At 37.1% G+C, this 27,652-nt stretch overlaps 1 protein-coding gene and 1 pseudogene across 1 annotated transcript in view; one reads left to right on the forward strand and one right to left on the reverse strand.

The window, feature by feature from the left end:
• The window catches only part of CREBBP (CREB binding protein), a 121,397-nt gene that overhangs the window by 16,598 nt on the left and 77,147 nt on the right, over positions 1–27,652 (forward strand). The window contains 1 exon segment of the mRNA XM_006913877.3: positions 6,680–7,389. Within this exon segment, the coding sequence (XP_006913939.1) occupies positions 6,680–7,389 (710 nt within the window).
• LOC112481690 lies at positions 9,045–9,163 on the reverse strand (annotated as a pseudogene).

Consider the following 27,652-nt stretch of genomic DNA (forward strand, 5'->3'; position numbering starts at 1 on the left):
ATAAGCGCAGCAGAGAGAAATAAGAGGTTCATTGGGGTAGAGAAGATATCCATGGGAGGGGCATTTCATACTTGGAAGTAGACAAACATGAACACAAAACCATCTAAACTCTTTAACATGGTTTGTTTCTCATACTACCATTTATCATTCTACCTTATGCCTTTTAATCTTTGTATCAACCATAGGATAGAGGGTCACTGGTGCTGAAGTGTAGCTGGAGAGTGAAATAGACCTGACTGGTCCCCTGGAAGATAAAGAGTTGTAAAAAGAAAGATGAATAGAACAATGTTAACATTTCAAGATAATTCATTGTTGAAATTTGTTCTCTTTGTTTCTGTTTTAAGTGGTATTAAATGTTAATAATACTACTTTATTTATGTCTTTGGCTAGACTAGTAACTTGTTAAACCGATAGTGTGTATCCTCTGTAAATCTGGCACTCTTCTATGTAACTGGTGTATTCAGCATGCTGGTGTTTGTTGAGAGCCTAATATATACCAAGCATTTTATGCTAGTCACTGGATAGACAGGATCCCTACTCTCATGGTGAACAGGGTCATGAGTTAATTGCAGGAAGTTGATAGTGTAATTCTAAGACCAGTAGAAGGTGTGATTAAACTGGTTTGTACATACTTTGACAGAAATGTCAGTTCTGCCAATACAGAGAATTTGGGGCTCCAAATAAAATTAAAAGAAAAAATATAAGGTATTATGACAGAAGAGACTTTAGAAAACCTGAGAAAAGATGTCTTTTGTGGGTGATTTGTTTAGCTGACACATTTGAAACTTTTTTCAAACAAAACTGTTTTCAAACTGATTGATTCAGCCACTTACCTGGTATTCGGTTCTGTAAAATGAAAAGCGTTTTTTCATAGTACCTGGGTGTAGTTCATTCTTTGTTCAAGGCGAAATACTGATTTCTGATCGTGATGAATAAGAATGGATTTAGACCAGGTGTGGAATACCATTTGTCTTTCAGTGGTCACCTGGAATGAAGTTTCTGGATACAACCTATAAGTGATACACTCTTTGTGATTATATTTAATGAAAACTTTCTGTTCCTCAAGCTGGCTGAGTTTTGTTGTGACTTTCTCCTTTCTCTGCCACTGCTGTGGACACCCCAGCCTTGTATGAGCGCTGTAGAGACGAGGAAGCTTATAGCTTCTTTTCTCTCAGACCAGCTTAATGAAAAGGGCCAACTTCATCTTGGCAGCAGGGAATCCCCGAAACAGAAAATTTCTGTCCTTAGCTGCAGAAGTGTGACAGGCTATGTTTGCTGTTTGCTGTGTGACAGTTTCCTGCTAAGGGTAAACCCCTAGAAAGCAGGGTGTCCATGAATCCCATTCAGCCTCAGCTTTGCTCTTTCCTGGGCTTCCTGGTGATTTGGCAGATAGAGGGAATTTGCCTGGGATTGGAAGTGGTAGTGCTCAATCTTGAATCTTAGGTATTTCCCATGATTCAGATTGCTATTGCACAACCTGTGTGTTGGGACACTTTGGTGTGTAGAAAGCATAACTGTGTTATGTTGCAACATCCTGGCTTTACTTCTTCATTCTCTTTTATCAATTTTTTGAACTAGAGAATAGAGAAAAGTGGTGACAGTAATGGTAAGAAGTGATGGTGTGGATGTGCCTTCCACAAATCTTACACAGCCTGTCTTGTTTTTCTAAAAAGCTACACCTTGTATATTTAGTTGTGTATACATGTTCATATGTGCTTAGACTAGTAGTTAAGCACCAGATAAATAGAATTAGTTAACCTTCCCTGCACCTGAACAGTTGTGAGATGTGTTTGAATTGAAACAGGATGAGACAAAGGAGTCAAGGTGGACAAAAATATGGCAGACCAATAAAAAAACAAAAACATGAACCCAAATTGTAATGCCCTACAACTGTAAAAGTTGTATGTGCATTTGGACTAGAACTAGAATAAACCACAAAAGAAAACTGGTAAATTTGAGAGTGGCAGGATGGTGGGTGAATTTTTAAAGATAAGAAGTTTTAAGGTTTTTTTGCAAGGTAGAATAAGCTAACCAGTATCTGTGGCATAAATTATTCCATCTAGCCTTCATTGTGTAACCCTGGAATGCCCTGCTTTACAGATGAGGGAATTAAGACTCAGAGATTAAGCAATTTGCCTAGGGACATCAGGGTAATTGATTCAGCCAGGATTTGAACTCACGTGTCCCAATTATAAGTGTTCTCTTTCCAATTCCTATACTGGACTAAGGACCCTGACACTGCCGTGTTTAACTGTTCTTTTGGGTTCACCTGCTGTTGTCCTGGCCTGGCCACCCTCACCTAGGAAAAGTATTCAGGACGCTTGGAAGAGCCAGTCAGGAGAACTTCCGGCACCAGCTCTTTATCCCCCTCCTGGCAAATAGGAAGGAAATCCCAGCTCTGTCATAAATGGCTCCCACATTCTTCTAGTTTAGATGAAGTTTCATTTTCATGTTTGTAGATTAAAAAGCATTGCATTAGAAAAAACACATTTTTTTTTTAAATTAGTTTGAAAAAAAAAGTTTTTTTTTTTTTTTTTTTTTTTTTAAAGAGCACTGAGTAAAAATGTGTGTGCATCTGGACAAAACCTGGAAGGCCACAAATGTTTTGTTTGAGGCTTGTTTTGTTTTTACTTATTTCGTGTGCTCTTTGTATCTGGAGACTTTCATGAATCTCCAGATTTAGGACAACATAGTAACATAAAAGCTGTGAAATGGAACCCGCAAAACCATGTTGGGATGCAGAAGCTGGGTAATCATCAGCAGCAAGGCCTGGTCAGTGGTTCTCTCTCAGCTGTCTGCTGTATCTAGGAGTCAGCTCTCGTCTTTTCATATTTATGTGTCCCGTAACTATGAGGAAGCAACTCCAAATTGAGGGACATTCTACAAAACAACTGGCCTGTACTTTTCAAAAATGTCAGAGTTATGAAAAACAAAGTCTGAAGAGCTTTTTCTAGTTGAAAGGAGAAGACAAAGGTATAATAACTAAGTGTGCTGGGATCCAGAATTGGATCTTAGATCAGGAAAATAAATGTGATAAAGGGCATTATTGCGACAACTGGCCAAATCCGAGTAAGGGCAATCAATACATTAAGTATTGTATCAATGTTAAATTTCCTGAATTTGATAAATGTACTGTGATTGTATAAAAAGAGTGTCCTTAAGAGACGCATAGTGAAGTGCTTGAGAGGAAGGGATCACACTGTCTGTAGTTTACTCTCACAGATTACACAAAAACGTGCACGTGTGTGTGTAAAATATCTAATTCGTATAGTCAGAAAAGAAATACCTACGTGTTAGAGGTGGTTTACCAGGCATATTATGTACAGAGAACTTTGGAGGCTGAAAAGAGGGACTAGTCCTGCAGCGGTAGCCTAAAGAATGTCTTCATAGTTGCTGTGTCTAATCCCTTGTGAGGGCTGGGAGTGGGCAGGGTTTCCATTGAGAGAGCACATCTAGAAGAAAGATTGCTGATGCATGTGATAGTTTACGATGTTATGGCTAGAAGGTAGGGTACGTCGGGAGGTGCCAGGGGAAAGAAGGGCTGCGAAGTGGACAGGGGCCACATCCCGATGGCCTCAGATGCCATGAGAAGAAGTTCAAACTGCATTCATAGACATGATGGAGATATCAAGATGCCTTCAGCTACAAGCTACAGTAAACTCAATCCTGAGTGGCTTAAATGATAGGAAATGAATTTTCTCATGTAACAAAAAGTCTGAAGATAGGAAGGTTTCAGGGTTAAATAATTCATCTCAGAGATGTTCGCATTGTTTGCTGCAGCCATTGTTAGTTTGTGAGCAGTGTCTTCTCTTTCAGTTGGTTGTATAGGGTTGCCGGAGTTCTGTGATGAAATCTAGTGAAGAATAGGGAGATCTCTTTATGAGCATCCCTTAACTATTAGGAAGGATAAACTTTTCCAGAATTGTCTTGGCCAACTTGCCTTTAGTTCCCTTAGCTTGGATTGTGTCAACTGCAAAGAAGATGATTGTGCTGTTGGCTTTTCCAATCACTCTCTTTCCTGTAGCCAGGAATGTGTTGTCCTTCCTGAGAGGAACCTGTGATACAGCCAGCCAAGGGAGGTTGTTGGGTAAGCAGCCATTAGAGTCCGTTGCCATGGAGAAAAAAACCTTCAGTTTTCTAAAAATGGGTGGTGGGAGGAGGAGTGGCTATGTTTAATTTAAAAAAAAAAGAAAGCTACATGTACTCATTTCTCCCACCACTTTACCAGGACAATTCTTTATTTTTGGCATATTACTTTCCAGCCACTGCCCATATATATATACTTTAGTTCTAATCTTACTCTAGATGCCATTTTACATTACAGTTTCCGTTGGCATGTTTTTACACAACATGTAAACATTTCCTACATTCTTACAGGCTTCATAATCTTATAGGTGTGTAATGTTTTGTACTATTTTACAGCAATTTATTATACTTTGTTATGGGAGAATAATAATAATGGCTAATACTTACTACCCACTGTTTAAGTGCTTAACATCATAACAGTCCTGTGTGGTGGCTATTTTCACCCCCAGTTTCCAGATAAGAAAACTGAGGCATAGAAAGTCTAAGTAACTTACCCAGCATCACTCAGCTAATTAGTGAGGAGCTAGCAGCAGAGCTGGGGTTCAAATGCTGGCAGTCTGGGTCTAGAGCCTGTAACTGTCAGGCTAAACTGCGGCAGTGAATATAGAGGTGCATATATCTTTTTGAATTAGTGTTTTGGATTTCTTTGGATAAATACTCAGAAGTGGAATTGCTAGGTCATAAGGTAGTTCTATTTTTAATTTTTTGAGGAACCTCCATACTGTTTTCCATAGTGGTTGTGCCAGTTTGTCCCCTTTATTTTATTTAATTTTTTTATTTTTCAATTACATTTGATAGTATTATTTTATATTAGTTTCAGTTGTTCAGCATAGTGGTTGCACATATAATTTATGAAGTGATCCCTCTGATTAGTTTAGTGTCTACCTGGTACTATACATAGTTATTACAATAGTATCAAGTATTCCCCATGCTGTACTTTACATCCCTGTGACTGTTTTATAACTATCAATTTGTACTTCTTAATCCCTTGATCTTTTCCGCAGAGCCCACCAACACCCCTCCTATCTGGCAACCATCAAAATATTCTCTATTATCTATGAGCCTCTTTCTGTTTGCTTATTTTGTTCTTTAGATTCCACATACAAGTGAGAGATCATATGGTATTCATCTTTCCCTGTCTTGACTTATTTCACTTAATATAATACCTTCTAGGTCCATCCATGTTGTTGCAAATAGTAAGATTTCATTCTTTTTTGTGGGGGGAGTAATATTCCATTGTATACATGTGCTGCATCTTTATCCATTTGTCTATCGAAGAGCAGTTAGGTTGCTTTCATATCTTGGCTGTTGTAAATAACGCGGCAGTGAATATAGAGGTGCATATATCTTTTTGAATTAGTGTTTTGGATTTCTTTGGATAAATACTCAGAAGTGGAATTGCTAGGTCATAAGGTAGTTCTATTTTTAATTTTTTGAGGAACCTCCATACTGTTTTCCATAGTGGTTGTGCCAGTTTGCAATCCTACCAACAGTGCACAAGGGTTCCCTTTTCTCCGCATCCTTGCTATCACCCGTTTGTTGATTTATTGATGATAGCCATTCTGACAGGTTTTAGGTGATATCTCATCATGGTTTTAATTCGCATTTCTCTGATGATTAGTGATGTTGAGCATCTTTTCATATGTTTATTGTTTGCTGGTTTTTTGATGTTATAGATAATTCTACATGAACGTATTTCTTCATACCTTGTTCTTTGTACATACGTGCATAGCCAGGTTGTTGTGGGTTGAAGAATGCATGGTCGCTGCTGGACTAGAAGTGACATATATAGACTTCATGTTAGAGAAATGTCACTTTGAGAAGGGCCAGAAAAAAGGAGTTGTTTTAATTTTCGTGTTTGATTTTACCAGGAAGGATGATCTATTTAGTTTACTGTTTAATTTTCCTTTATGATACTTACCTGCTTTGTTCTTTGTGCATTTATACTTGGGAGTCAAGGTGTTTCTCATATTTTTGTATGATTGACATTAACCCCCTTCATATGATACAAATATTATTTAAGCTCCTATTTTTGTTAAGCTATTTTAAATTCGTATGCGTCTTTATTATTATTTTCTGAAGCTTCAACATTTTAAGAAATCTCATTTTCTGTTAGGGCTAGTTTATATGTGTGTGTGTATATATATATAATTTACCTTTTAAATATGTAATCACTTAAGGTTAGGCTTTAATTTCTCCGGATTGCTGTTTATCTAGCCTGATGCCCAATTGCTTTTTACATAATACATTCTTAAAAGCATTTTAACATTATAATTCAGTGTTTTTTAAATTTCCCATTGTTTTTCCTTAATTTGTATATCTGTGTTTGTCCCCATATCACGATTTAATTGTTGTTTTAAAATATATCAAAATCTAATAGATCTGGCCCTTCTCTTTAACTTATCCTTTTTCAGAATTTGAAAAATATTCTTGTGTTTTATTTTCCCAAATGAACTTTCAAATCATTTTTACATTAGTCTTAGGATATACTAGTGTTCTGTGTTACATTCCGCTTTAAGTTTGAAATCATAGGAGTATTGGAGAGCTTTTATGATTGCTTAGTTTCTCATTTCCATTTCTGTTTAATTTTTAGATTTTGGATCATTGTTTGACTTGGAAAATGATCTTCCTGATGAGCTGATCCCCAATGGAGAATTAGGCCTTTTAAACAGTGGGAACCTTGTTCCAGATGCTGCTTCCAAACATAAACAACTGTCGGAGCTTCTGCGTGGAGGCAGTGGCTCTAGTATCAACCCAGGAATAGGAAATGTGAGTGCCAGCAGCCCGGTGCAGCAAGGCCTTGGTGGCCAGGCTCAAGGGCAGCCGAACAATGCGAATATGGCCAGCCTGGGTGCCATGGGCAAGAGCCCTCTGAACCAAGGAGATTCTTCAGCCCCCAGCCTGCCCAAGCAGGCAGCCAGCACCTCTGGGCCCACTCCCCCTGCTTCCCAACCACTGAATCCGCAAGCACAAAAGCAAGTGGGGCTGGTGACCAGCAGCCCTGCCACATCGCAGACTGGACCTGGGATCTGCATGAATGCTAACTTTAATCAGACCCACCCAGGCCTCCTTAACAGTAACTCGGGCCATAGTTTAATGAACCAGGCCCAGCAGGGGCAGGCGCAAGTCATGAATGGATCTCTGGGGGCTGCTGGCAGAGGAAGAGGAGCTGGAATGCCGTACCCTGCTCCAGCCATGCAGGGGACCACGAGCAGCGTGCTGGCCGAGACGTTAACACAGGTTTCGCCGCAAATTCCCAGTCACGCAGGACTGAACACGGCACAGACGGGAGGCATGACCAAGGTAAGTGAGTGTCAGCTTTTTGAATACTTCTACTAACTGGGGACTTCTCCCTCCAAGTAGCTTGGTGCAATGGGACAATGTAATAAAATGGGACGACGTAGTACCTTCCTTTCCTCCTTCAAGGTTTCCTCTTGCCCTTCCCACTTGCAAGAAATAGATTTGGTATCTGGAGCCCTTCTTCCAGGTTAAAGATCTCTGCCCCATGTCTTTAAAATGGGAATTCTAAAAGAAACCAAAAGTAGAATAGTGTACATGTCAGGCAGTTGAAAACTTAGGTGCGTTTGGATTGATTGCAAGCTTTCAGCTTCTGAGGAAAATGTGTGGAAATGGGACCACATGGTTGAAAGAGGCAACTTCTGCTGGGAATCAGCTTGTTGTATCAGTGAATTTGGTAAAGTCTGCTTTACCTAGCTGGTTGAGTTCTTACTATGTTATACCCTTTCTTTTTTACAACCACCCAGTAAAGTGTTTGTTGTCATAGTCTGCAGTTTACTAACAAAGAAGTGTTTCAGGCTGGTCAGATACCTGCCACTGTTAACAGGAAAGAGATGCCAAAGCCAGGGGGCAGCATGGGCCATTGGTTCCCAGAGGAAAACTTGCAACAGCGGTTCTCAAAATGGGGTCCCCGGACCCATAGCATCAGTATCACACAGGAGGTAGATACAGGTATAGGGCTACTGACTCAGAAACTGGGAATAAGCCCAGCATTCTGGGTTTTAGGAAGTCTTGAAGTGGTTTTGAGGCCTGGGCAAGATTGAGAGCTCTCCTCTAGGGAAAGGCCTGGGCTGGGGTTTGTAGCCACCAGCTTTGCAACTGGTGCGGAGAATTGGAACTGAACTTTGAGAACTGGGAAGGCAAATGCCCAGATAGGTATGAGACAGCTGGAAAAGATAAGAGCTGACAAGAGAAGAAGAGTACTCGCTGGTTCCCATTGAAGGAACAAATACCAGCAGAAGCTCTGAGACAAAGGCTTCTCTAAACTATAGCCAACAGCCAGTGTACCTACTTCACGCAATATTTGGTACAGCAAATTCTAGAACAGACAAACGGTTTGGGCTATTTTGATTTGATTAGTCCCAAATAAGGAAAAAGGAGAAATAAGAGTAGAACACAATTTCCCCACAGGGTTGATTACAAGCATTACGTGACAGATAGGAAGTTCTGTGACTGACATAGGTAAGGAACTTTTTTTTAACTTCAGAAATAAAAGAATTAATTCCCAACATCAAAATTGCATTTCTGTCTTTTGAAACATTAGCAAAGAAGAATGCGAACTTAAATTTTAGTTGTCCCTGGCATTTGAAGAGGGGTCTTTGTGTACACATGCCTTTTAGAGTTTAGTTGAGAAGGAATTTGTGATAGACTTAGGATATCTGGATAGATTGATGTTTGTTCCTAATTTACTCATTCCACTCCATGATACCCACTTATTAAAAAAAAAACCTTTTCATTTTGGAGAATTTGAATTATATACAAAGGTAGATGTAGCATGTTGCAAGAATTCTTAATCTTTTGGTCTTGGGACTCGTAGATAATACTAAAAGATTATTGGGGACCCTAAGGAGATTTTTTTTTTAGGCGAGGCAACCTTTGGTTGACCTCACAGATTGCGAGGATCTTGTCAACTTACAATCTCTTACTTTTTTTATTTTTTACAGCTATAGCACCTGGTCTTCCTAGGTGGTCTCCCATCCAAGTACTAACCAGGCCCGACTCTGCTTAGCTTCCGAGATCAGACGAGATCGACCTTGTTCAGAGTAGCATGGCTGTAGACGATTTTTTTTTTTAATATGTATTATATCTACCAATATTTGCCACACTAGATACTAAAACAGACTTTTAAAATACAAGTACACATTCCATTAGCCATTAAGCAGAGTGACATCACATGTCACAGAGCCTCTGGAATGAATCTCTATTCTTATGCGAGAATGAGGGCGAAAAAGGCAAAGAATGTCTTAGTATTTTATAAAAGTAGTTTCATGCCCTTGACCATACTTGGAGAGCCATTGATAATATGTAACCCTAAAAGTTAGATTTGGCATACCTAAAAATAGTGCCATTCTCACATGTAAATTCTCACATGTAAATACTTGAACAATTTCTTCACATCATGAGATGCCCACTAAAGATTCAGATTTCCATTAGTCTCTTATGTCATAATTTGTTTTTTCAGAATATGTTTCCTACAGTCTGGGCTTTGCTGATTGGTTCCTTACCTTCATCTGTCACTTCATGTTCCATTGTCCACCCAAGTTTTTCATTGTCCTGGGGTTCTTTCCTTTGTACAAGTTGACCTTTTTTCAAACAACATTTTGTAAGTGTTTACTACGTGGAAGGTATATTAGTTTTGTGAGGGCAGTCATCTCTATTGCTTATAGGTATCTCAGAGGCTGATGGTGAAGGAGGGGTGGGGACTGGCAATTTTGAAAGATTGTCACAGTACAAAAGACCTAATAGTGGTGGGCAAATAGTAAAAGCAAGAGACAAGTTCATTTTAAGCCTTCTTCTCAGCTGAATTGGATTTTAAAATGCGCACAGGGAAAAGAAACTTTTAAAATATAGTTTTGTTTTAAAAATTATTACACAGGAAATGCATATTTTCTGTAAAATAATTCAAATAATAAAAAGAGCAGCCCCTAACACCTTATAGATAAGTACTTCTATGCAGATATATTTATCAACACCTATCCTTTTTAAATACGTAGTTTAGTGGAACTAAGCTATGGAATCACTTTGCTGTTTTACCTGACAGCATACACATAACATATATAGATATAACAGCATGTTAGTGTGCACAGATTTTTCTTTTTTTCCCACTGATAGCAAAGTATTCCATTATTTGATGCACCAAAGTTTATCTACTCTTCTGATGATGAACATTTGTATTGTTTCCAATTTTTCATTGCTACAAACAGTGCTGCAACAATGCTGATTATCCACACAGATGATGAGATAGATTCTGAAAAGTGAGGTTACTGGGTCAAAGACTCTGTTAAAAGTTTTGTTTTTAGAAAGTAATTATACACTCGATTTAACTGCCCTCGCCCCCCGCCCCTCATACATAGCACTAAGGGTAAGAACTGAAAAGTTAACTTTCCTTAATTCTTGACCTCTTGACCTTTGGTTCTCCCAAATTCTCTCACCAAAGGCAACTGTTATTTCTTATCTATCTTGCCAGAGATAGTCTGTGCATATAGAGGTATAGTGAGGTGTGTGTATAGCTATCTCTCTTAAACAAAGAGTAGTATAGTATAGTACAACCAATCTGTCCCTCCCTCCCTCCCTGTCTGTATATAACTCTCCCTCTCCCTCTCTTCTTCTTTTTCTTCTTCTTCCCCTCCTCCCCCTGTCTGTCTCTCTGTTTGTGTGTATGTGTGTGCACGCACGCGTGTGTGTGTACATACAAACATCTCTTGCCATTTAACAATGTAAGTTGGAGGTCATTCCATCTTAGATAGAGCTCTCAGTCCTTCTTACTAGATGTGGTATAGTAGTAGACCCTGATTTTGGTATATCTTAATTTATAGGACTAATGCCCCATTGACTGGACGTTTAGGTTGTTGCTAGTGGTTTACTGTGATAACAATTTTGATTTGTATATACATCTTTGTACATCTGAACGACTGTATCTGCTAGGTAAATTCTTGGGAGTAAAATTTCTGAATTAAAGGATATTGACATTTTTAATAAGCACAGATGTTGCCAAACTCCAAAACATTGTGCACATTGTACCCTCACGAGCAATAGATGAGCCCCTGTCCCTCCAGTTCTCACCAATGCTAATATTTTTACTAATTTGCCAGTCTCTTAGGCAGATTGTGTCTTCCTAACTTCATGGACATATGTATTTGGCTAACGATCATATTCTTTGTTCACTTTTCTGATGCAGTTTCCTATTTTTTTCTTGTTGGTTAATATTAATATTTATAGTGATTGGTTAAGCCTTTTAATAAATGCAAAATTTCTCTCCTGTTTTTATTTACTAAAGTCTGTTTTGCTAGGAATATGGCCACATACATTTACAATGGGATACTTTTCGTGATATGTTTTTACCAAATAGATGTTTTCGATTTTTATGGAAGTAAATTTATCCATTTTTTTCTTTTATGGCTTTTGGGTTTTATGTCATGTTTAGAAATGTTTTCTCTATTACAAAATTATGAAATACTCTCATGTATTGTTTTTTTCCCTTTAGACCTTAGATCTTTAACTCGGGATTTATTTTGGCTTGAGTGAGTTACAGAGATCTAGCTGTATATTTTTTTCTCAAATTATAGTGGTCCCGGTACCGGTTATTTAAATATTAATAATCTAGCTTTCTTCCCCACTAATGTCACATACAGTTTTGGTATATTTTATTTAGTTTTCTATATGTAAGATTTGGATCTAATTCTGGACTCTTTCGTTTCATTGATTTTTTGCTTATCCTGTCCTAGAAACTTATTATCCTAGCTGTATAAAAATATGTGGTAGAGCTGGTTGCTTTTCATTCTTTTTCAAGAATTCAGTATTTTCTTTGCCATTCTTATAAGTTACTCTTCCAGATATGTAGTTCTCAACCCTGTCTGCACATCAAAATTACTTGGGGAGCTTTAAAAAAATGCGATGCCTGAACCTCATAATTAAGTAGAAACTCTAGGGTATAGCATGAACATTAATAAAGTTTATATAGTTCCTCATGGTTTTTATGGCAGCCACAGTTGTTTCAGGTAGACTTTAGGATTGTTTTTCAAATCCTTAAAAAGAAACAAACAAAAAATTGCGGGATTTCATTGGGATTGTATTGAACTTTATAAATCATTTAAGGAGGAATTTGACATTGTAACAGTTTTATGGCTTCCTGAGTTGTGTTATGTACATACAAGTTATCTTTTCGTGGAGTCTTAAGTTGCTCAGAAGTGTAATATAGTTTTTTTTTATATAGGTAATACACCTTTCTTATTAGGTTTATTCCGGGAAGTATTAATGAGTTTATTGTTGCTATTGAGAAGGAGTTCTATTTTATCACTCAACTTTTAATATAGAAAAGATGTTGATGGGTATATGTCACTTCAGTAATTTGGCCACTTTATGGAATTCTCTTATTAATTCCAATACCTTTTTCGGGTAATTCTCTTGGGTTTTCCTAGTAGACAAGTTATTTTTTACATTATTGATACTTTTGTCTTCTTACTGGTATTCCTACCAATGTTTATGCTCTTGGGCATCCCTGTCTTGGATCTGACTTAAATGGAGATATAGCTAGTGTTTTATTATTAAGTGTGATGTGATCTTTGGTTTGCATTACTTTAGGAGCATAATCCATTCTTCATTTATTAGATGTTAGATTTTATCAGATTTCCATTTGACATCTTTGATGATTACCCTGTGATTTTTTCTCTTCTGTTTTATGTGACAAATTATTCCACTAGGTTTCCTGATATCAAATGGAACCATCTCCATAATTGTGAAATTAAAAGTTAATGTGTTCCTGAATTTTATTTGCTAGTCTTACATTTAGAAATTTTGCTCTCAGTAATCAATATTGAGATTGATCTGTAGTGCTTTTTTGTGTTTTGTCAGGTTTCGATATCAGTGTTGTGTAACTTAGAGTTTAGAAGTCTTTCACATTTTAGCATTTGAATTATCTTTTCCTTGAGATTTCACCTGTACAACTGCATGGGCTGGAAACTTTTTCCTAGGGAGTGACTTAAGATTTTTGACAACACTCTTGCTATTTTCTATAAATATTGACTCTCTTATACTTTTGGTCTTTAGAGCAAATATATTTTCTTTTAGGAAAATCTAAATTTACTTTCAGAGAAAAACTCAAAATATTTAATTATTTTACTCTCATTAAAAGATATAAAAAATGGGTACTATGTATAATTTCCATGTTGCAGATTAAGAAATGAAGGCACACAGAATGGAGGAAATGGAGGAAAGCTGAATAACTTTCCACAATCACACAGCCAGTAGGTGGCAGAACCAGGATTGGATCTCACACAGTGCTAAGGGTCTCTTAATCACTAACCTGTGCAGCCTATTCTTTAGTCAATTTTATAATGTCTATCTTAATAGAAATTGTTTTCATCCAGGCTTTAAAAATCATTAACTTAGAGTCGTGCAAAAATTTTCTATTATTTTGGACTTTCTTGATGTTTGTGATTATTTCTCCTTTCTCATTCCTAAATATAAGCCATTTCAACAGCATGAGAATAATGTTAAAAAGGCATGACATGATTTAAAAAAAAAAAAAAAAAACGGAATGATTTCTCCATTTTAACAGTAGCAAAACCTGATATGTTGTCTTTTTTTTTTTCTTTTGGTAGCATATTCTAGTTTTCTATTGAAAATAACTCAAATGCTTATCTTTTAGAAGGAAAGCAAAAAAGATAACATTTAAATGGGATTTAGGAGCCATACAAACACTCAGGTTATTCTCTTGGCTACAGGTGTTGAGAGAAGTTGCTTTGCACAGAAAAGGTGACAGAAGGAAGCCAGAAGCTGGTAGAAAGAAGAAAGTGATGTATCTGGACAGGGAGTCTAGAATCTTTCTAATGTTGATAAAAATGTGCTTTTTACGGCCTTAGGAGTTCTTTTAGTCTTTTCTTACAAGTAGCAAATCTGAAAAGGGGCCAAAATAGTTTGTATGGTGAATAAGTCTTCTTCATAGAAGGTTAGATTAGTGCTTATTTTTTGAAAAGGTTTTTGAAATACTGTTCTTTTTTAGGAAGTAGTCAGAAAACAAAGAGCTTGCTTTTGCTAGAACTCTTCCTAAAGGGTAAAGGTTTTGATTTAAATCTAGACCCTCTAGACTCAGTCAACCAACGTTTTGTTCAAATAGGATAAAGGAATGATTCTCAGACTTGAGTGTCCAGCAGAATCCCTGCAGGCTTGTTAACTCAGAATCCTGGACTGCTCCCCAGAGTTCCTGATCCAGCAAGTTTGGAGTTGGGCCTGAGAATCTGCATTTCTTGCCAGCTCCCTGGACCCCAGTTGTGCTGGTCAGGGACCACACTCTGAGAACCTGTATGTTGAAGGAGTGGATTACCTAAAATATAGTCAGTAAAGAATTAGTAGAGCTAAGTTGGCTATTTAAGGAATGAATGACTCATCTACTTTCTCTATTTTGGAATGATAATTGAAGATTTTTAATATTTAATAACAAGAAAAATAATACTGTACTTTTTTTTATGTAATGTCATCTTTTCTGCTCCTTAAAACAATACAAAGAAAATAAGGAAATTTTATATTAAATCCTAATATTTTGTCCTTTAAAGAAAATCATGATGAAAATAAACGGTCAGTCTATAGAATAAAAAGACTGAAAGTTTTGAATTAATACAGTGTGCTGTGAGATACATATAGCTACTGTAGACGTAGATTTTTGGTAGAAATATTAAGCACCATCTTATCGTGACTAAGGTGATCAGAGTGGTCCTTCAGAACAGGGGTCTCCAGCCCCCAGAGAGTGCTGGTCCATGGCCTTTTTAGGAACCAGGCTGCACAGCAGGACATGAGCAGCAGTCAAGCTTCATCTGTATTTGCAGCTGCTCCCCAGCACTAGTATCAGTGCCTCAGCTCCATATCAGATTATCAGCCATTAGATTCTCATTGGAGCACTGGTCCCTAGTGCAAAAAAGGTTGGAGATCCCTGCTTTAGAATATGTGATTCAGGATGTGCCAAACTTCCCATGACAATTATCCATGGATTTATTTCTTTTCAGAAATTTTAATGAGATTATATATGATATATAATGAGATAATGCATAACTTGACAGTAGTAGTAGGAAGAGCAGGAGCAGCAGCCACTTCCACTGCCCAGACCACCTTCCCCAGATGCCGTACAGCTAAGTGCTTAAAAGTGGAGCTTGGATTCTGGAGTAAGATGCCTCAATTCAAATCTGTATAATAATAATTAGCTGTGGGGAAATTACAGAACCATTATGGGTCTAAGGGGTTTTTTTGTCTTTTAAATAAGCATAGTAGGAGTACCTGCCTTTGAGAATTGTGTAGATTAAAAGGGATTGATAATATCTATCTCATAAAATTGTTGTGCTGATTAAATGAGTTGGTGTATGTATAGCCTGGGTTTACTGAAAAACTTTTCGAGAAGATTGGTTAACTAGGTGCTTTCTTCCATGAAGTATTTGAGATAACCACAAAACATTTGAAGTGATAACAAGATTGCTTTTCTAATGTTTTCAGAGAATATTTTCTAATAATAAAAATAGTTTATGCTTATTTTACAAAATTTGCAAGTTGGAGAATAATACCACATTGCCCATAATTCTATCACTCAGTTCATAGTTAATGTTAACTTTTTGATGTTTTCCCTCTGTCTTTTATCTGTAATTGTGTATCTCTGTAAAGGCAAAGTTGGAATCATATTTCTTTTTTCCAGTTAATTTTGTAACTGATTTTTTCTGTAACTAGTTTATGTAACAAACTGAGTGGATGTTTTGCATAATAGCAACATTGAATACTTTGATAAGTCTCCCTGGTGACTACTTTGAAGAGCAGTACTTGAACCAGTCAACCTTGTTACTTTCCAAATAGAGGTCAACTATTAGTATCTGGAGTTAAAGACATACATGTATTAATTTTTAAAATATTTTAATTTTATTTTTGGATATATAATTTACATAGTATGAAATGCATAGTTTTTTGCTTGTTTGCACAGATCTTAAGTGTTATGGTTTGGTGCATTTGTCAGAACTCATGCCATATAACTAAACAACCCCCCTATCAAGATACAGGGCATTTTATTACCCCAGAAAGTTCCTTTGTATTTCTCCTTTTTCCTGTCCTCTCACTCCCATTCCAATAATCACTACTAATTTCTCTCACCATGGATGAGTATTACCTGTTCTCAAACTTCATATAAATGAGATCATACAGTATGTACTTTTTTGCAAGGCTGCTTGTGCTTACAGTGTGTTTTTGGGATTCATCCATGTTGTTTCCTGAATCAGTAGTTCTTTTTATTGCTAAATAGTATTTTTATTGTGCAACTATACCATGATTTGTTTATCCAGTCTCCTATTCATGGACACTGTGATGGTTTCTACTTTGGAGTTATTAAGAATAAAGCTTCTGTGAACATTTTTATGCAAGTCTTTGTGTGGACATATAAATTTCTGTTGGGTAAATAACTAGGAATGGAATTGACTGGATAAGGAAAGGTCTGTTTTTTGATTCTTTAGGTCCGGGAATCACGAGCTATATAACCCATGAGCCAGATGTGGCCTGTGGACTGTTTTTATATGGTCTACAACCTGAGAATGGTTTTTATAGTTTTAAAGGGTTGGTTAAAAAAAAACTAAGAAACAAATAGAAGAATGAGAGATGGAAACCATAGGTTGCCTGCTAAGACTAAAATATTTACTAACTGGCCCTTGACAGAAAGTTTGTCACCCCTACTCTAGTCTGTCCCATTGATCTATCTGTTTCTTTAGCCTTATATGGTAAGTATTAAAATCAGGTTGCTTAGTTTCTCATTTTTATTTGTTTAGTTTCTAGATTTTGAGTCATTGTTCAACTTGTTTGTTGCTGATATGGACAAATTGATTTTTCTGTATTAACATTGTATCCTGTAACCTTGCTAAACTTACTTATTAGTTCTATTGGTTATTTGGTAGATGCCTTAGAGTTTTTTAGGTCATGATGTCTTTGAGTTAAAGACAGTTTTACTTCTTCCTTTCTAATCTGTATGCCTTTTATTTTTCTGGCTAAAGTAGTGAGAGCATACATCCCTTGTTTTATTCTTGATCTGTGGAAGAAAGTATTGAATTGTTTATTATTAAGTATGGTGTTAGTTATGAACTTTTAAAGAATTCTTCATCAGGTTGAGGAAAACCCTAGTTTGCTGAGTCTTTTGATCATAAATGATTGCTAAATTTTGTCAAATACTTCTTTTCTCTTCATCCATTGAGATGATCGTAGGGATTTCCTTAATTTTGTTAATGTAGTGAAGTACATCTTTCTGAATGCTGAACCAACCTTACATTTCTGGGTTAACCTCACTTGATCTTAATGTATTCTCCTTTTTATATATTACTGGATCTGATTTATTGAAATACTGTTCACAATATGTTCATCTGTATTCATGAGGGATATGGGTCTATGTATACTGAAATGTCCTTAGTTTTGGTATCAAGAAGACACTAGCTTCATAAAATTACTTGGGAATTGTTTCCTCTTCCCTTCTTTTCCGAAAGTTTGTCTAAGGTTACTATTATTTATGCCTTAAATACTTGACAAAATTCACCAGTGAAACCATCTGGGTCTGAAATTTCCCTTGTGAGAAGGTTTTAATTGTGATTCAATTAGTTTAATAGGTACAGGCTATTCAAATTTTTCATTTCTTGTGTTAATTTTGGTAATTTGTGTTCTTCAAGGAATTAATCTATTTCTTCCAAGTTTTTGAATTTATTTGGCATAAAGACATATCATAGTCCCCTAATTTCCTTTTAATGCCTGTAGAATCTGTAATAATGTCTGGTGCCACCTCTTTCAATCTAGTATTTATGATTCGTGTTCATCTCTTTTGTTTTTCCCTGATCAGCCTAGGTAGGGCTTTGTCAATTTTATTGATATTTTCAAGCAACCAACTTTTGGTTTGTCAATTTTCTTTGTTTTCTGTATCATCTATTCTGTCTTTGTTATTTTCTTATATTTACTTGGATTTTCTTTGCTCTTTGTAGCTTATTGGGATTGGTGCTTAAACCATTGATTTTGTATTTTCCCAGTATTTATTTGAGCAATAAATTTCACTTTAAATGTAGCTGTGTACTTCATACCATAAATTTTGATATGTTTTGTTTTTCTTATTTAGTTCAAAATATTTTTATATATTTACTTCATTTCTTCTTTGACTTGTGTTTGAAGTGTGTTGCTTAATTTTCATATATTTGGGAATCTGCATATATTATTTCTAAATCCATCGTGGTCAGAGAACATTGTATGATTTTTGTCATTTGAAATTTATTGAGACTTGTTTTATGGCCTGGCACGTGGTCTGTCTTGATAAATGTTCTACATATGCTCAAAAAGAGTGTGCATCCTACAGTTGTAGGGGTTAGTGTTTTGTAAATGTAAGAGTAAGTTGGTTGATTGCGCTCAAATCAGTTATAGCCTTTTTTTTGTCTCTTCTATTAGTTACTGAAGAGTATTATAATATCCAACTACATTTATAGATTTTTCAATTTTTTTAAAGTCAGAATGAAATTAACTAATTTCATGTGTTTTGAAGCCCTTTCATTAGGTGAATATACATTTTGGATTATTATGTCTTCCTGATTAATTGAGCATTTTAGCATTCTAAATGTTCCTTTTATTTCTATTCATATTCTTTCTTTGTCAAAATCTACTTTGTCTCATTAACCTAGCCACGCCTACTTTCTTATGATTAACATTTGCAAAATTTGTCTTTTTTACCCTCTTGTCTGTGTCTTTATATTTAAATGTATTTCTTGTAAAGAGCATTAGTTAAAACTTGTTTTTAATTTATTCTGACAATCTTAATCTTTTATTTACATTGAATGTTGATACAGTTTGATTTAGGTCTCCCATCTTGCTGTTTGTTTTCTATGTGTCACTTCTATATTTTGTTTATTTCTTGCCTTTCTTTTGAACACTAATTCCAGCATCTCTGTCATCTCTGTGTTTGTTTCATTTGAGGTCGTTTAAGAACATAATTCCTGGTTATGGGTTACATTTTTATGCTTCTTGCATGTTCAGTAATATTGACTGGTGAACATTGTGGATATGTTGTTGAATATTGATTCTGTTGTCTTCCTTTACAGAGTTTGGGTTTTGTTCTGGCAGACATTTGACTGAAATCAATTTGATCCTTTTAAGGCTTGTTTTAAACGTTCTTAAGGCAGATGCTTAGATGTGGTCGTTTTGTGAGTCTTAGTTCAATTCCTGGGATATTCAGCAAGATCTTGAACCTCTGGCTGGTCAGAACTCCTATGTCTCCAGCACTGTGCCCTCTGTGGAACCTGTTCCACTCTCTTTAAGCCTCTTAAACTCTTCCCTGGGCCTGCTCTCTGTTGCATTTTGTTATTCGTTGCCTGTGGTTTCTTGGTGTGGAAGCTTGCTGAATCCCAGCAAACAAATGAATTTCTGGGGGTGGGGCTTCTGAAGCTGTGAGCCTGACCCTCAGGCCAGCCACCATGATGGCAAGTGTGGCAGCTTCAGAGATGGGCTGAAGGGACAGGCTTCTCCTTGTGTGGCAGGAGACAGTAGCAGATTATGAGGAAGTTTGGAAACATTGTACATAAGCATTAAAGTCACCTTGTAACTTACTCAGTAGGTGAAAAGTTTGACAGTCAGAAATGAAGTATTTTATGTAGAGTCTGTCTGAAGCCTCTGCTCTTTGTATTTCTCTTGGGTGCTTTTCTATCAGTACAAACATTTTAGGAACTATTCTCAAATACAGCCAATTAATCTCTCAGACTTTAGTATATATTAGGGCAGTGCTTCCCAAACTTGAGTAACTCACCTGGGGATCTTGTTTAGATGGCAGTGGGTGGGAGTGGTGTGCTTTGTGGGCTTTTCGAACCAGCTCTGGGAGGGGCTGGTGCTGTGGCTGTTTTTTACAGGCTCTGGGGGATCTCTCCATCTTGATGGTGTGAGCTTACATTAGGGTATATAATGGTGCCTGATGGTGATTGGATATGTCACACTTTAGAAGTTACCTCTGTTATTCTTTTGTTGGTCAGTGTAGAAAGTTGAGAAGTGCCATACCTAACATTCTTTATGTAAATGGGTCCAAAACATGACTTCAAGGATCAACTTATGCAAAATGTTTCTTCAGTATTTTGGAAAGAGTTACATTTACTGTAGACAGTAATTTGCTGTCCATCTGTCACCAAGTTAAAACACTTAGGGTTTTTATGTTGATTCTCATGAAATACTTTTAGCATTTTTCAGAATTATATAATGACTATAACATAAAATTTCAGTATGATCCTGTTACGAACAATGATACCAATTACTGTATTTCCTCTTCCTGAGTTATAGTAGAAGAAGAACAGGGAAGGAGTGACATTTCTTGGGTGCCCATTGTACTGGGCACTGCTAGGTGCTTTGCAACTTAATTTCGCTTTATCTCATGTTTATGATCCTGTGAGGTAGGTGCCATATCTGTTTTATACATGGAATAAAATATTCTGAGCCACTTTCCTTACTCCCAATAAATTATTCAGATGACACCTGTTATACAGCAAGGGAAATATAGTCAGTAATATTGTAATAACTATGTATAGTGCCAAGTGGGTACTAGACTAATGGGGGGAGAATCACTTCATAAGTTATATAAATATCAAATCACAATGCTGTACACCTGAAACTAATATAAAATAGTATTGAATATCAACTGTAATTGAAAATAAAGAAAAAAAAGTTAAAACATAGAATCACGCAGTCATTAAAAAAAAGATGACACCTATTAGAAAGTGGCAGGCTCTGACTTAACCCATTCATGCTGACTCCAAAGTCTGTATTTTTTTCTGCTACACTATTTTGCCTGTAATATAGCAGGATTCAGAATATGGTGGAGAAGTGCATAATACCTAATTTTCTGTGTATGGATCTGGTTTAACCCCATCTACAAAATTTGTAGAAAAGATAACTTGAAGAGTGAGTCAAACTTCCTAGGAGTATTTTCATTGTTCGAAAGGATCTACTGCTTACACCTTTCTAGAAACACACCCATGTATACTGTGAACCGTGACTGTGGTCTGATTGAGCTGTTGTTCTCAATCTGAAGTAGTAATTCAACCAAGCAGGTTTGCAAGACTCATAAAGGAGTCTACATTTCTGGCTAGTGAGAATATGTGTTTACCTCATATGCAGGAGGCCAGCATAATTATAATATCTTTAAATGTGATTTTTTCCAAAATTATCTTAATGCTTAAATATTTTTTCTACAATACTACCACTATAGCAAAGAAGGGTTTGATTTGTGACTTTCTGGGTTTATTTTCAAAACAAAAAAGAACAAAGAACACTATCACCACCTATGTTTCCGTTAGTTAGAATAAACACATTGATATTTGTCAGATTTTCTTCATGGTTTTTCCCATTTTTAAAGTAGACTTTTTTTAAAACAGTCTTAGATTTACAAAAAAAATAGAAGATAGTACAAGAGGGCTCCTATATCTCTCCACACCCTCATACCCCCCATCTACACGCAGTTTCCCATATTATTAACATCTTAAATATGGTACATTTGTCAACTAATAACGATACATTATTATTAACTGAAATCCATACAGATTTCCTTAATTTTCTCCTAATGTCCTCTCTCTTGTAGAATCCCATTGAGGACACCTTACATTTAATTGTTATGTCTCCTTATGCGCCTCTTGGCTGTGACATTTTCTTAAACTTTCCTTATTTTTGATGACCTTGACAGTTCTGAGGAGTACTGGTCAGGCATCTTTAGGATGACCCTCTATTGGGATCTGTCTGATGTTTTTCTCATGATAAGACCAGGGGTTATGAAGTTTTGGAGTTAGGGAAGGAAGATAAATCATGGAGATAAAGTGTCATTTTTATCACATCATATCAAGGATGTGTGCTATCAGCATGACATCACTGTGGTTGATGCTGCCCTTGATCACCTGGCTGAGGTAGCGTCTGTCAGGTGTCTCTACCTCAACATTCCTCCTTCCTGCTTCCACCCTGTATTCTTTGGAAGGAAGTCACTGTGCATAGTCTACACCTACGAGGTGGGGGTTGTGCTCTACCTCCTGCAGTGGAGTGGCTGCATAATTTATTTGGAATGGTTCTGCAAGGGAGACATGTCTCTTCTTCATAGTTTTTTAAATAATTAAGTTCAATTTAACATTAAAAATCTAAGTGTCATACATGATGTCTTTTTTAAGAAACATTTTTTAAATAAATACAGATTTGATTCATTTATTTATAACTTCTCATATACTTTTTTAAATTCTTGTAATTTTTCCCTATTACAATTTTTCTCTATTGTGCATACTTTTTAAGGTACACATGACACTGAAAACTTTGCTTCTTACAGGTGGTTCAAATAGTGGGTGTGGCTGAATCTCAGGAACAGGAGTTTTGTCTTAGTAATTTTTAAAATAAAGATGTACCAAATCACAAATAGAATTTCCTCCAAGTGTCTTTGATCATCTTTGATTTGCTTGGTAAAATATATTCTGCAAAAACTCCTTTTATTTTTGGTTGTCTGCTGAGGAAGTGAACATCTTTCCGGAATGTTCTCATGAGGCGAGTATCTAGAGTGCTCTAAACAGCACCTGGTCAGAGTTGTGAATTGAACGTTGATGACATAGTTATCAGTGGATTGTAATTCTTAGGTCATAGTTCTGTATGTATACATCTGTGCATATTATTATATATTTTAAGATAAGACTAAATCTAAAGTAACGTGATTGCAGTGATTGGCCTTGTTATTTACCGAGTAGAAACTTCATACCCTCAATAATGAGCTGTATTATTCACTTTATGTTTTTCTGCCAAGTATATGAAGAATGAACTGGAAAACTAGCCATCTTAAATCCTTTCTAGAAGAACGCAAGAGATAGATAATAGTAGGCAATACCAGCTTTAAACATTGTCTTAGAATTATTGACTTTGTAAATTGTTACAGTCAGGATGCATGCCTGTTTTCAGTATTGTAGAAAATCTATTCGCTTTAGAGAATCCTAATGGTAGAGGTTTTCTGCGCTCTATTTTTAGAAAGAGATCTCAAAGCCACCTCAAGATTGCATAGTGCTTAGTGGTTTTCAGACTGTTTTCCTGTGTGCTGTTCCATTTCAGCCAGAAACTGGAAGTCCAAGCAGCCCTGTGTGCAGGCATTCAAGGGTGTATGATTGCACCAATGAGCAGCCATTCTGATTGATAGGGTTATGGTGGAAAGCACTGGGTCATAGAGATAAGGGACAGACCAAGGGGAGGGTACGGAGCATGTTTTCTCCTCTGAAAACCTGGCACATTTTGCTTGGAGATTTACTGTCGAACAGGAGGCCTAGCCTGCTTGGCAGTCTTACTCTCATAGTTGTTGGGGTGTGGCTGCGCCTAGGTGTGCTGCAGCTACATGTGGGTTCACCGAAGGAAAGGTGTGCAGAGGTGGAAGTGGCCTGAAAAGGGGAGACTGTGACTCAGATCAAGTCTGTCTGGATCTGCTTGGAGAGAGCTTTCGTTCCTGTCAATGTTGTGAATGCTCTTCTGAGACAGTGTTTACCTTTTAAGAGTGATCAGCAGCATTAATAACCAGCTTACTCCTGCTCTCTCCAGTCTCAATGTTTATTTTGATTAATAGCTGAGATCTATCAACTCCCAGCCAGATAGCTGGTCATCGAGTCCCATTGTGGATATTTGAGTAGAGATACATTTTGAAACTGCAAGAATAACTTCTCTAGGCCTGTTGGGTACCCAAGCCTCTTTCTGATATGTCTTACCATATTCTCATTCATGGGGAGGATGCAGAACAGCAGCTACTGCAGTGAATATTACTGTTAGTATTTAGCCGGACTTTCCAGGCCCAGCTGAGGTTTGACCGCTTGAGCCCTGTTGTTGTCCATCTCCTGCCCCTCCTTGCCCAGGCCAGGAATCCTCTCTCTCTTTTCAAATTCCATTTAGCAGTCGATGTCAGTGCCACCTACAGACAGAGCACATCAAGTTTTCTTGTAGCTTGTGTCTCTTACCTTGAGCCCTGAGTACTTTGTGCCTCCACAAAGTATTTCTCTCCATGGTATTTCTCTCCTAGATGATGTTTAATAGATATCACCCTCATGGTTGATAAGCATGTATATTGTCACAGCTTTTCCAACTTCCACTATTCCAAAGATAAGAGTATCATTGCTAAGAACTGAGAGAGAGCTAGGGGGCAGATAGGCTTTAGGGAGAGTTAGGCCTATAAGAGAGCTTCTAGATCATCTCCTTGCCGGGAAAGGTCTGTCCTTACATAGGTACTTTCCAATTATAAATGCACCTTATTACCTGGGAGCTAAACACATTCTGGTAATTCCCTCTGATCTCTTGCCTCTTGTTCTCCAAAATGTAGGTACCAGATAGATTTGGATGAAATGGTATCCCTTGCTGCCTGAACTATGAACCAGAGAAGAAAGCAGGATAATTGTGCTTTTATTATACCAAGAGTCAGCCATGTGATCTCCAAGTCAATATACATAAGCTATTAGAAGAGAATATACAGCTTTTTATATTCTGACTGGCGGTTGACTGCATCTGCTTCTCTTTTCCCTCCTTCCAGCCTTCTTTGTAAACAGTGGTAGTAGATGTCTGAGTGGCTGAGCCTTGTTCAGGCTTTTTTCTGGTCACATGTATAATACATTAGAGCAAAGTGTTACAACTCATAGCCATGTTATAACGAGGGTGAATTTGATTTAAATTACCACCCTGAAGTAATCTCTGGCAGTCATAATCAGTTTGATCTACCTAGTTTTGTTTAGTGACAGCTTAAATTAATATTTTAAGTACAGCTGTGCTGCCAAACAGTGGGTCATCCTGTCATTATGGTTAATCATAATATTTGAGTAGAGAATGGTTTAAAAAAAAACTTTTCCTCCTTATGATAAAGTAATGCATTGTGTAGAGAATTCAAATAATATGGAAAATATAAAAAAAAATAATCACCTGTAAAACCCTCTAGTTATCGCTATTAAATATTTTTTGTTCTCTCTGCTGTATATGTGTGTGTATACACACGCCCATGCACACACACATGCGTTAGTTATGGAGATTATACATTTTGTATCCCTTTTAAAAAAAGACAATTTTCTCGTTATTAATGAGTGCCTTTTTATAGTAAAAACTGTTTTATTTTTAACACCACTACCACTGCCTTACGTCGGTGTCATAACTTTCCTGTTCCAGGTGCTTTCACCTTTATCTTTCAGAACAAGGTGCAGAATGTATCGAATATTAAGGTAGCTCTGAGCATCCTCAAAGTCTTCTTCCTGCTCCATCTCCTCACCAGTGGGGATGACAGAGAACATTTTACTGCACCAACTATATTTTTGGTAGAACTTACACGTCTTACTTTTTGGTTAGGTATAAAAAGTCACATGTCAAAACACTGCTATGTTTTCGAGTGTTTCACAGTTTGAGATTTATGGCATTTAATAAGCTGGACAGGACCTTCCTTTATTCTCTCTAGTTCTCTTCTTGAAGCCAGGAGGTTGTCAGGGGGAAGCCCTGAATTTGTATCCTCACACCTGCCTCCTGGGACTCATCTCCACATGCTGGTCTTCCTGCCCCAGCAGTGAAGCTGACACCTTGTCTGTTTTCAAGAACTGGTTCAGTTTTTCGACTGCATTGTAGAGGAGGAACAAAATTCCCTGAAATGTCAATTTTTCTTCTTTAAATTTTGCTAGAAATAATCATAGGCTCTCTTCCCTAAAACCTTCTTTGCATGTTCAGTCCCATCTTCACCTCTCCTTTCCCTGAATTCCTGCATTACCTGTGTGGGTTTTACCTTGTTTCTCTATTGCCTTCTCTGTGCTGTTTCGTCACTGTCATAGTGGATGGTAAATACATGAAGGAGGAACAGGAGAGCTCTCCCTGCAGAGGGTTTGGGGTAAAGGCTTATTAGTTTCATTGAATGACTTATTTTTAAAGCTCAAATCTCTAGTCCATTGTGCTGTAGCTGAGCTACAATGTAAATTAAAATTTGTCTTTATAAAGATTCACTCTTTATAAAATAAATTTTTTTTTTCTCCTATTTTCTCTCCTATTCTTTTATCATTTCCTCTTTCCTCTACTTTCTCCACGGCCACTGTGGGCTTGCTTGGCTTTGCTTGAAAGCAGTACTCAATCCTAAAGAAGCTGCTTTTCTACCTAAAAAGATGTTAAGACCTGGGAAAATTAGGGAAAGTAATTGATTTAAGTTTCATCTCTGTCACCTTGGATTATTTTGTCTTGGCTTAGTGGTACCATCTGTAACGTACTCTGGGAAATGGTGTGGAGGGTGCAAAGCTGTGGAAAGCCTGGGCCCTGTGCATTGTGAGTGGCAAGGAGTACCTTACAAAATTTCTGGTCTCTTGGACAGGCCACTGGCCACCCCACAAGGAGCATTGCGGTCCTCCTGGTCCAGGGGCTGGGGCTTGGCTCAGCAGACTCTATGAGTCTCCCATTGTCACTCATTGCAAGTAACTGGACCTTGCAAGAATACAGATCTCATGTAATTCAAGTACTAATTGTTTAAAAAATCAAAAACTTGATCGGATTTTAGGATCAGAAGGAACTTTAAAGATCATCTAGTGGTCATCTAAATGCTTCACGTTTTATATCTGAGGAGAACTAAGACTTAGAAGGGAAAGAAGGTTGTCCCAGTCACACACCTGATTAGTGGTAGAACCTAGATTACAAACATTTCTCCTACTGACCTTGACCCTATGCTTTTGCTTGTGAATTATTGCAGACTACAACCTAGAGAGCTGATATATTTAACTATTTTGAGCCACCCAGATATGCCAACGTTAGGGTACAGATTTTGTTACTGAAAGTTTCTAGAGCATTGGGTGAATACAGATGAGGGCCTAGGCCTGAGGCTGGGGCAGTGATTTGCTGTCCTATCACTTTCCCTTAAGGAGTTTCCACACTACTTTTTAAGTCACATTCTAGTTACATAGCATCCAAATGAAATACTATGGGAGTTGCTAAGTACTTTCACCCATCTCCTAGTTCTGATTTATCAGCTTAAGGAAAGTGTGCAGACTTGGGAGCTGTGTATTTCCCTGAACTCTTTAAAAGTTGGCATCATTGTAGGAGCTGAGTCCAGTGAGAAGTGCTTGGGGTCTCCAGCCCAGGTCTCTTAACTCCAGGTGACTCTGGATGGCCAAGCAAAGTCTTTGGAATTACAATCTGTTGCCTATTTCTACTTATTCTTTATTTGCCAAGTTGAGGTACTGGAAGGATTCCAAGAGCAAGTGGGTGATAGCAGACAACTGAATACAGCCACGTCTTTCCATGAAAACTGCTTTTCTTGGCTTTCTTTCAACAGTGGTAGGTTGCCAAGAGAAAACGCTTTTGGCTTTACAAATGATATGGCGATACTCTGGGTTAGTTCTGGTTCTTTATGTCATTGAAAAGAATGAGTACTTCTGGCTCTTAAATTATTTGGCAAATTTTGCTCGTGGTGTAATAAGTTCTGTTTTTACACACTTTTTATAAATTTGTGGTTTTACATGTATACCAATGTATGAAGAAAGACGCCAAAAACTTCAGGTTAATAAACATGTCAGGTTAGGTCAGAGCCACATAA

The sequence above is a fragment of the Pteropus alecto genome, unplaced genomic scaffold (assembly GCF_000325575.1).
Source record: "Pteropus alecto unplaced genomic scaffold, ASM32557v1 scaffold44, whole genome shotgun sequence".
Classification (NCBI taxonomy): Eukaryota; Metazoa; Chordata; class Mammalia; order Chiroptera; family Pteropodidae; genus Pteropus; species Pteropus alecto.